The sequence below is a fragment of the Tiliqua scincoides genome, chromosome 5 (genome assembly GCF_035046505.1).
Source record: "Tiliqua scincoides isolate rTilSci1 chromosome 5, rTilSci1.hap2, whole genome shotgun sequence".
Lineage (NCBI taxonomy): Eukaryota > Metazoa > Chordata > Lepidosauria > Squamata > Scincidae > Tiliqua > Tiliqua scincoides.
The window spans coordinates 117,647,207-117,657,195 of NC_089825.1; the positions used below are offsets into that span (position 1 = coordinate 117,647,207).

A 9,989-nucleotide genomic window follows, 5' to 3' on the forward strand; every position below is an offset into this window, starting at 1 on the left:
AGGCCACTGCAAACCTCTACCAGTGCTTCTCAAACTTTGGGTCTGTGGCCCACCAGTGGGTCACAACCTCAGGGCATCATGATGCACAGATAGGGAACCGCTGCTTTACAGGAATTCCAGAACTAAGTTTGAGGGACTCTGGTTCTGGAATCAATCTGAGAGCCAGGTTAGACTCCTGTAAATGGCAAGATTTGGACCTGCATATCTATATTTTTAAACACAGTTCATATGAGGCTCTGATTCCAATCAGGATCTTTGTGGTGAAGGGAGTTACAGGGACTTTTACTTCCACTATGGTTCCAACCCAGCATGAGCTATTTTATAAGGGGAAAAAACTCAATTTAGGGCACCCTGGAAATTGTAAACTCCCTGGTTGATAGAAAGCAGATGAATGGTACAGATGAACAAACCGAGGACATGTGTACACCACAGTTTTTGGTGGAACAAAACATCACAGCTGGATCGAAAGTCATTCCCTCTCCCTGGGAGATCATGGAAGCTGCAGTTCTGTGAGAGGGACTCAGGATCTCTGCCAGATCTACAAGCACATCAAACTACAAGTCTCAGGGTTCTTACAGGAAAGCGACAACACTTGGCATAAAACTATTCATATGGATTGACAAATGCTGGGGTCCCTGTATCTGGCCCCCTGCCAGTAGGGGACTAGGGGTGGGGTGATTTTGCACAGACAAACAAGAAGAAAGTGGGTTGAGCAGCCCCTCCTGGCCACTCTCAATCACGAGCCTTCAAGGCTGCTTTACACTGAAAATTATATAGGGGGAAGAGAAGTAAGAATCCTGTGACTGAGTGTCACGTGTAGTTTGAGCCTCAGTTAGATGGTCAAGCAGGCCACATCCCATCCCTCAACACATCACCAGCAGTTGTCTTGTTCTATGCTGATCCCAGGACCCAGAAAAATCAGGCGGGAAGTTGTGAGGCAACTGTGATGTGTGGCAACAGGGGAAGAGGCAGAGACCTAGTAGGCCTGTAAAAAAAATGAGGCTGAGTCCACCTGATAAGAAGCAGGCAGTCGGCCAACACAACATCTGCGGAGACATTCATGCGCTTGTACGAAGTGTGCGTTCTGGGGTCAATGAGGATCGGACACAAGAATCCTGGGAGGAGGAAGTCAGGAATGACCAAGGAACAGGAAGGAGATAAGAAGAGGGACAGCCCAGCACCCTCTCCACCCATGGCTTCATTCCACCGATCCTATACCAAGGCAAGATACAAGGTCCATGCTAGCAGCAGCAGCTCAGCAGTGTAAAAGAAAGTCTGTCCCCGTCCATCTGTTTGATTCTTGACTGTGTTGTAACCTCGCCTAACCTGTATGAACTCCAGACTAGGGATAATCCTGTGAATCCAGTGCTGGTATGAAGTGAGGCGGATGTACACACCGGGGCGGTTCCTCTCGGCACAGCCTTCCCCCCAGCTCACGATGCCTGCCAGGAGCCATTGCTGGTTCATCTTGCACATCAGCGGGCCACCAGAATCACCCTGGGAGGGCACAGAGATGGAGGTGAGACACACTGCATAACCAAAGTGTTGTCATTAAAGCAGTATACATGGCCAGGAAGACCTTTACCTTATGATGCACCAGTCTCCATTCCTCCCACTGTCTGGATCAGAAAATGAAGAGAGGGCAGAGTGGAAGGAGAGGCACTGAGGCCAGTGAGAGGCTAGACCATCTCTGGCCTTCAGAGCCTTCTCTGATGGCTCTAGCCTTCAACTCTCCTCCTCTCCATGCTTCCTCCCCCACTCCCATTCCTCCCCCTTGTTTTTCCACTCCATGGTGGGAGAGAAGGCAGAGCAGAGATTGACCCATAACCAGAGAAGGAAAGGCTGCATTAAGCACACTGCCTCAGGCACTGGGAGGTCTTCAACCAGCCCTGTTTGGAAGCCATCCAGAGTTCCTTGGAAGAAGAGTGGGATAGAAATGCAACTAATAAACTGCCCTAGCCAAATAAAACAGGGGCTGAGGCTACGTCGTATTATCCGTACTATAATTTTTATTGCAATCTCCAGCTTTTTTTATTAGACTATAAGTTTGCAAGCCTGAGCTCTGGGCCAGCAGGCACAGGTTGAGACTAATTAACTGATCCAGATAACTCGTGTTATTGCTCCATCAGATACAGCAGCAGGGAGCTGCAGGGATATGACTTCATCGGTGTGCCTTAGGAGTGGACAGTCAGTTCCCAAGGAAGACAGAGCTTGATGAAGGCAACCTCTCACCTTGCATGTGTCCTTCATGCCCTCCGCATACCCAGCACACATCATATCATTCTGGATGCGCTTCCGAGGCAGGCTTGGACCCATGTCAATGTTGTAAAGTCTTCTGCAGGTATGAATGTCTATTATGGGAACTTGGAGCTTCTGGAGCCTCTTCGGAGCTGGCAGATCCTCTACAATGAAGGGCACAGGGTCATTGGAAAGCAGCATAGAAGGAACCATTCAGGAAGGATGCAGCGGTGGACCTCCCATGATGTTCAATGGGGCATATGCCCCAGGCAGTTTTCCAGAAGCACAGTTTATAGCATCGGGGAAGGCTCAGGAAGCTTCCCCAACGCTGCTCATGGTTGCATGAGACTCTGTGAGCCTCAGGTGAGTGGGGGGACAGATTTCCACGCAGGGGGAAGCAACAGCCCACAGGTGGGCACCATAGTGGACTTTTGCCCTGGGGCACTGGGCTGGGGAGGTCTACCACTGGAAGGATAGACCCCTGCCCCTCTCGCCCTCTCAAAAACCGAGCATAGGCATGACATAAGAATGAGCAAGAAATAAACTGGCCAAGTACATTTGGAACTGCTTTAGTTCAAATAGCTCAGTATTGCTTAGACCAGGGGTGTCCAAAGTTTTTGGCAGGAGGGCCGCATCAGCTTTCTGACACTGTGTCGAGGGCCGGGGAAAAAAAGAGAATTAATTTACATTTAAAATTTGAATAAATTTACATAAGTTTACATAAATGAATATATTAAAGATGAACTTATATGAATGAATGAAGGTCTTGCAATAGCTCAAGGCCTATAAAAGGCCTTACACAAAGCAAGGCTGGCCTTTCCTTTGCTGCTGCTACTGCATCACAGACATGAAACAACAAGCAGTGGAGGGAGCCCTCATACCACAGCTCACACCAGAGGTCAAACAGTCGCCCTCATGCTGAGAGCAGTTGCGTTGGGCCAGTATGGGCTCCAACAAATCTCTGGAGGGCCAGAGGCTCATTGGAGACTGGGGGCTCCCTGAGGGCCACAATGAGAGGCCTCAAGGGCTGCAAGTGGCCCCAGGGCTGGGGTTTGGGCACCCCTGGCTTAGACTGAGAGAAGCTCTCCAGGTTTTCAGCAATGGAGAAACCTTGGTATGAAGTATTCCCAGGGCTACCTAGCAGAGATGGGCAAATCCAGTGAGGCTTGACTCAAGTCATCCCGAGTCTCCATCCCCTTTAACTTGACTAGAAAACTAGAAAACAGGCAGACTTCCTGAGTCACCCAGAGCATTTTGGGGACTCTAAAAGACTCTAATTTCTTCCTTTAAAAAGTCAGCTGCAGGAAAAAAAACAGAGCTGAAGCTGGGGCATATGTTTAATACCTCCAGACATGACCAAAAGCACCTTCCAATTGTGTCTGGAGGTGTCAGCCTCTTCAGGTCTCAGAAAGCCCCCCCCCCCCCAGCTGTCAGAAAGGCATTTCCGGTTTTCTGAAAAACTGGAAGTGCCCTTCCAACACCTCCATAGGGTGTTCTGAGACCTGGAGAGGCAGCATGTGGCCTCCCTGGAACTCAAGCAGCCTCCCAGATGCAACCAGAAGGTGCTTCCTGTCATATCCAGGAGGTCAAGTGGGGCCCTCCAGCATGGGTTTGGAACCCACACTGAGTCAAATCTTCTGGTTTTGAACCTGCAGATAAAAAGGCCCACTTGTATGCATAAATCCATTACGGGTTACAAGCAATAATGGCTTTGTGCAAACTCCTGATTTTAGAAATGGGCTACGTCAGAATGCCAGATGCAAGGGATGCAGGTCTCTTATTGTCTTGTGTGCTCCCTGAGGCATTTGGTGGGCCACTGTGAGATACAGGAAGCTGGACTAGATGGTCCTATGGCCTGATCCAGAGGGGCTGTTCTTATGTCTCTACATATTGGTTTAGCTGAAGCATGGAGCTCAGGAACAGGGTGACCAGATACAGTGGAGGACAAGAGTACCTATTCCTTTAAATACTGTATAGAAGAGGGAATTTTGGCAGTACCTTTTCAAACCCTTCCATGTTGAGCTGCACCTGCCAAAATTTCCTCTTCTATACAATGGTTAAAGGTATAGATACTATGTCCTCCGCTATATCTGGTCACCCTGATCAGGAGGTCCTAAAGACTGCATGAATTATCCTGTTGCCCCTGCATGCACCTAGCACATTTTTTCAATATACATGTACACATGTATTGTTGACTCAGCCAATCTCGCTCCATTGCTATTTTTTACTGAAGGAAAAGAAAAATATGGCACAGACCTTGTAGAGGGGGAAAATGGTATGTCAATTTTTTTCTGGACGGAGAACGAAAGAAGGTCAGTATGTGTCAAAGTTCAAATGTTATTGCCTCTGCCAAGACTTACGTCCTTCGCTGATGTCTCCCCAGCCAGTGACCCAGCACTTCATTCCTGGGGGGAACTCCACATTGGCGGTAGGCAGACAGATGGGCAGGATATAGTTGGTGAATCTCAATGGGTGGGCCAGCTGCACCAAGGCAATGTCGCCACTGGTGGCCTCTCCAGCATACCGAGGGTTTGGGATGATCTCTCTGACCCCTACGGTTTCCCTGTGGTTCCAGGACTTCTCCAACTTGTTGGCCCCCAGCATGATGCTGTATTGGGAGGGATCACTGCCTCTGAAAGGCAATGGATGATAAACTGTAGTGAGGAGCATTGACCTTCAGCTCTCTCAGTCTGGGGATTGGGAGGGGATTGAAGGTTGCTTGGAACCTGGTTTGAAAGGCAGGCAGAGGAGCCACTGGAATGTACCAAACAAAATGGTTAATTTTTTAAAAGAAAGAAATGGAGAGAGACAGTACTGGACATGTATGGGTCTGTGCTGACTGGCGATGGCTCTGGATTTTGGACGAGCGTCTTTCCCAGCCCTGGGCAGAGAAGATGATAATCATTACTACTACTACTACTACTACTACTACTACTACTACTACTACTACTACTACGAATATTTATATAATATAAATATTATAACAACTAAAAATTATATACAACAAAAAAGTTCACAAAGCAGTTTACAGAGAAAATCAAATAAATGACTCCCTGTCCCAAAAGGGCTCCCTGTCTAAAAAGATCTCCCCCTCTTGAATTTCTGTTCCTGCTTTTATGTTGCTGCCTTTATGTTACAGCCATTTTATATTTTAATTTGCTCTTGTATAATTTTAAATTGTCTTTAATGGTTTTATTCTAATTTTCATTCAAATTTTTTTTAATGTATATGTTTAATTATTACCTTGTACAGAGTACCAGAAAAGTGGTGCACTACATACATTTTTAAAATAAGTAAATAAGATAAAGAAGAACCCCAGCAACAGCCACTAGAGAAGACACTGTGCCAGGGATTGAGTCTGGGGACATCTCCATGCAAGGTAAGTGAGTACTGAGCCCCAGCTGCAAGGCTTTGAGAAGGCTGCTCTGCTTTTTACTTTAAGGTTGCTCTGCCTTTGATCCGATTATACTTACAGAGGGCTAGGGCAAGCGTTTCCAAGAACAACCCTTGCCAGATTAAAACAAGTCATATTCCCTTTCAAATTGCCAAATTCTGAGGTCGGCGATATGATTGGAAGTTTGTAGAAATGAACTACCACATCACTGAACTGACAAGATGAGAGGGTTGGGTCAGGAGAAAAAAATAGCAGGTGTAGTTATTAGGTACCCAGGGCTAGGAAGGCTGCGGGGTGGTGGAGGCAAGAGCCACTCCTGGGTTACTCACTGGGAGAAGCAGTGTGCTGCAGTCACGATCCAGTCATGGTCGATAAGGGCCCCCCCACAAATGTGTTCGCCCAGCTTCCTCACGCTGACCTGCCATGGCCATTCGCCTTCTTCAGAATCTTCACCCCCAACGTTTCTGTTCAGGACAACTTGTCGCCCACATACTAGTGAAAGAAAGGAGGGGAGAGAGCGATGCTCAACGCTGTGCACCATCTGTGCAAAGAGAGCCACACGCTCTCTTCAAATTCTAGAGTGTGTACCTACTTTAGTAACAGAAGGTAGGTCGGCATGTGCTCATTTCATGCACATAGTGCACATGAACTCCAAGCATGTTTCCTCAGAAGCCAGTCCCACTGAACTCAACAGGTCTTACTTCTAAGAAAGCACATATGGGGTTGCAGTCTTACTCTATGCTTGGTGACCACAAGGAGGGGGAAAGGATGACACCGTTCTACAACAGAGCCGATGTCATGTTTAGAGGCATGACTCTTGAGACCTGCTTCAAACAAGTTGATCCTTACGATGAAGAATTTTGCGTCAGACATTACATTTCAGGGGCATGGGGGAATTTTCGCTGTCCAGATCAAAAATACAAACTTTGTTAGTAACAAAGATGTAAGATAGGATCCTTTCCACGCTCAAGAGGAAATATTTTAGCAAGCTGCCCAGTATAGCACAATGAGCAAATCTCATTTGGGGCAGGAGGTCTGGTCTGGAGGGTTGAGCCTCCATTTGCCTGAAGATAACATCCGCAGGTCGCCACCGGCACCGTGCGACCTTGAAGCAGCTGACAAGCTGAGCCGAGTTATTCCATCTGCTCTGAGCGTGGGAGGATGGAGGCCAGAATGTGCGACCAGATCAAGAAAGAAACATCTGAATGTTGTGGTTTCTTGAAAGATAGAAACCTTCTTTCAAATTGTAAAAAACCCTACGGTGATTTAAATTGCCTGCCTATGTAAACGGCCTTGAATAAAGTCCAAGGAGAAATCTGAGGACCAAGAAAGGCGGTATAGAAATACCTGTATTATTATTATTGTATTATTATCATGCAAAAAAAAAATCCTACAAAAGCAACTGTGCTACTAGGCATGATCGGAAATTAGTTTGTGATGCCTGGCTGGGAGATTTTGTGCCTGTATGCTACCTGTCCTAGGAAATTCAAGCTCAGGACCTAAGACACCTGTGATACAGAAACAGGATGCAGGTGTCCACCTCATGCTCTTAGGAGGGCCACCTCAATATGCCTAAGAAGCAAAAGTATTCACGTACCTGTCTGGGCAAAATGAAAACTCACCTGGACGGGAACGAGCATAGTGATGATCTGCAACAGAAGGAAGAGGAATCAATGTGGTTCAGGAGCAGGGGACTGGGAGCTAAAGCTGCACAATCAAAGGAAGAGCCAGAGCTATAGTTGCCCACCCCACCACCCCCACATCCCAGGATTCTCCTGGAATTTCCAGGAATCAGCATCAATCTTCAGATGATTGATGACCACTTCAGATGACAACTGAAGCAATTCTGGAGATCTATGGAGTGTCCCAATCTCCTCACTTCTATTTCCCAATATATATTGTCCCCATAATGCAGATGGGTAGCAGAGGCTGAGAAGGTGTGGCTTGCCTAAGGGCCAAATCCTATCCAACTTTCCGGCACTGGTGCAGCCGTGCCAATGAGGTATGTGCTGCATCCTGTGGTAGGGAGGCAGCCACGGAGGCCTTCTCCAGGTAAGGGAACCCCCTTTCCTTGGGGCTGCATTGCAGCTGCACCAACATTGGAAAGCTAGGTAGGATTGGCCCCTAAGGCCACACACCATCCCTGAAAAATTCTTCAAAATAGCTGCTTTATTTGCAATTTGTCCATAAAGTGTATTTTCTTGACCGTTTTTTGCTCGGCCTATATGTGTACACATTTGGTCCCAGTTGTGTATATGCAGCATTGGGAAGAAATGGCTTAAATTACAATGAATTCAATTAAACTTTTCATTTTTTAATGTACAATTGGCCGTCCTTATCAGTGAGCTCGGCATCTGCAGGTTTGAATATATGCAGATGCCAAGCCTGTGGCTTGAGGGCCTCAAAGGATGTCCCGGACGTGAACAGAAGTGGTTTCCGGTTAAGTCCAGGAGGTGTTCTGAGGCACAGAGAGGCTGCATTCAGCCTCTCCACATCTCAGAAGGCCTCCTGGACAGGACTGGAAGGCTGTTCCTGTTTGCTGGCGCAAACTGGAAGTGCCTTCCAGATGTGACCTTCTGAGGAGGTCGGGAAGCTGTGCGCAGCCTCCAGAGTAGGCACAGCTTCTAGGAAAACAATTGCAGTGCCACATTCCCCCTCCCCATAGATTTCATTATCCATGGAATTCAATATCCCCACAGGGTTCTGGAACAGATCCCCTGAGGATACCAAGGGCTCTCTCTAATGTGCTTGAGTTGATCTAACTTTTCCCTCCAATGAAATCCACTCGCTGCAATCTCATCTCTAATTATATGCAATGCAGTCAATCTAATCCATTCCAAATGAAATATAATTGCTACTTTAAATTTTATAACCCCTGCACATTCATTGCTGCTTGACCTAATCCAAGGCCATTTGACGCATGAATCTTCATCACGGTTTATCTGAGACAATGTTGCTTCATTTGCGTCCCACAGCAATCTCGGCTGCTGCTTCTCCATTTCCTGATTCATGCGCTTAAAGTGAATAAACAAGGCTTCACGCTGCTGCCAAGAGGCACAGAGCCAAACATGAATGCCAGCCTACAGAGGAGAGCAATCAGCAGTACAGCTTGTCTGGATCAGAGAGGGATGATGGAAGAACTTGGGGAAAAAGGAAAGGACTTCCCAAGTCCAGCACAAACAAAAACCCAGTTTGTCGTGCCAGGACTCTCCCATCTGTACACCACATTTCCCAATACATTTCTACGGTTACACTGGCATCTGGTTCGTAAACAGATCAGCACCCTAAATGAGTACTGCTCGTCCTGTTTTGGCGCTCCTATAATTAGCGTGCTAGCTTAAACGTAAATATGTTCGGGTCAGAAACACCAGCCAAATCTCATTGTTCACAGAAATCTGCTGTTCCTACACAGCTCAGCCAGGCACAAACCTCCATGCCTGCAGAACAGCCCCCCCCCCCCTTTTTCAGGAACAAGTCTGTGTTCATTTTCAGAAGGCTGCAAAATAGGAATAAATTGAACCTCCTGTTTCAGCAGGTTGGGGGGGGGGAGATTGGGAGATGACTGATGCACCATTTAATACTTTCCTTTTTTTTGTTTTTACGTTGTTCTGCTGCTTAACTTATTGTTAACTTATTGTGGTATGTAAATTTTAATGACTGGTTGCTGTTTTTAATCTTTTTTGTTGTTGTTAGTTATATATTAAGTGCTTAGAGGCCCCAAGGGCTCTCTCCTGAGCAGGAGTCGAGCTTTGGCAATGAAATGGAATAAATAAATCAGCCAAGTTGGAACACGCCTCAAGAACGAGGGATCTAACAAATACAGTTCAGGTAAAATGCCTACAGTGAGCAGAAAAAGAGGAATGGTAGCAATTTGACAAAAAAAAGATGTGGCCAGGAGCAAGCAGTAATCTATTCTGCTCCCAGATCTCTCCTTAAAAATCCAGGTACATTTATTTTAAATCTAATGGAAACAGGTCCAGTTACCATGGTATGAATCAACACTGTGTAAGGGCCCAATCCTATCCAACTTTCCAGCTCCGGTGTAGCTACAGTGCAACCCCGAGGTAAGGGTACAAATGTTCCCATACCTTGAGGAGGCCTCTGTGACTGCCTCCCCACTGCAAGATGGAACACACACCCCCTTGGCACAGTTCTACCAACACTGGAAAACTGGATAGGATTTGGCCCCAAGTCTTTCTGTGTTACATCCCAATCCTACCCAAATCCCCCCACTCCACTGATGCAGCTGTGCCATTAGACTGCATGTAAGAGGGGGTAGTTTGGAAAGGTCTCCTCAAAGTAAGTGAACATTTGCTCACTTATCCTGGGGAAAGCCTCTATCTCCATCATGGGACTC

At 46.9% G+C, this 9,989-nt stretch overlaps 1 protein-coding gene across 1 annotated transcript; it reads right to left on the reverse strand.

Moving 5' to 3' along the window:
• Nucleotides 1–1,212: 1,212 nt before the first annotated feature.
• Nucleotides 1,213–9,067, reverse strand: LOC136653426 (serine protease 27-like). The gene is made up of 6 exons (XM_066630325.1): nucleotides 9,062–9,067; nucleotides 7,230–7,281; nucleotides 5,962–6,124; nucleotides 4,599–4,870; nucleotides 2,233–2,402; nucleotides 1,213–1,497 (listed from the first exon to the last, which is right to left on the reverse strand). Exons 1-6 carry the CDS (start codon nucleotides 9,065–9,067, stop codon nucleotides 1,213–1,215), a joined length of 948 nt encoding a protein of 315 aa, XP_066486422.1.
• Between the last annotated feature and the right edge of the window lie 922 nt (nucleotides 9,068–9,989).

Coding starts and splice junctions, on each gene's coding strand:
- LOC136653426 (XM_066630325.1), bottom strand. Junction 6,125..7,229: donor TTTTCATTTTGCCCAGACAG/GTACGTGAATAC, acceptor TTCTTTCACTAG/TATGTGGGCGACAAGTTGTC. Junction 2,403..4,598: donor GGGAGACATCAGCGAAGGAC/GTAAGTCTTGGC, acceptor CCTTCATTGTAG/AGGATCTGCCAGCTCCGAAG.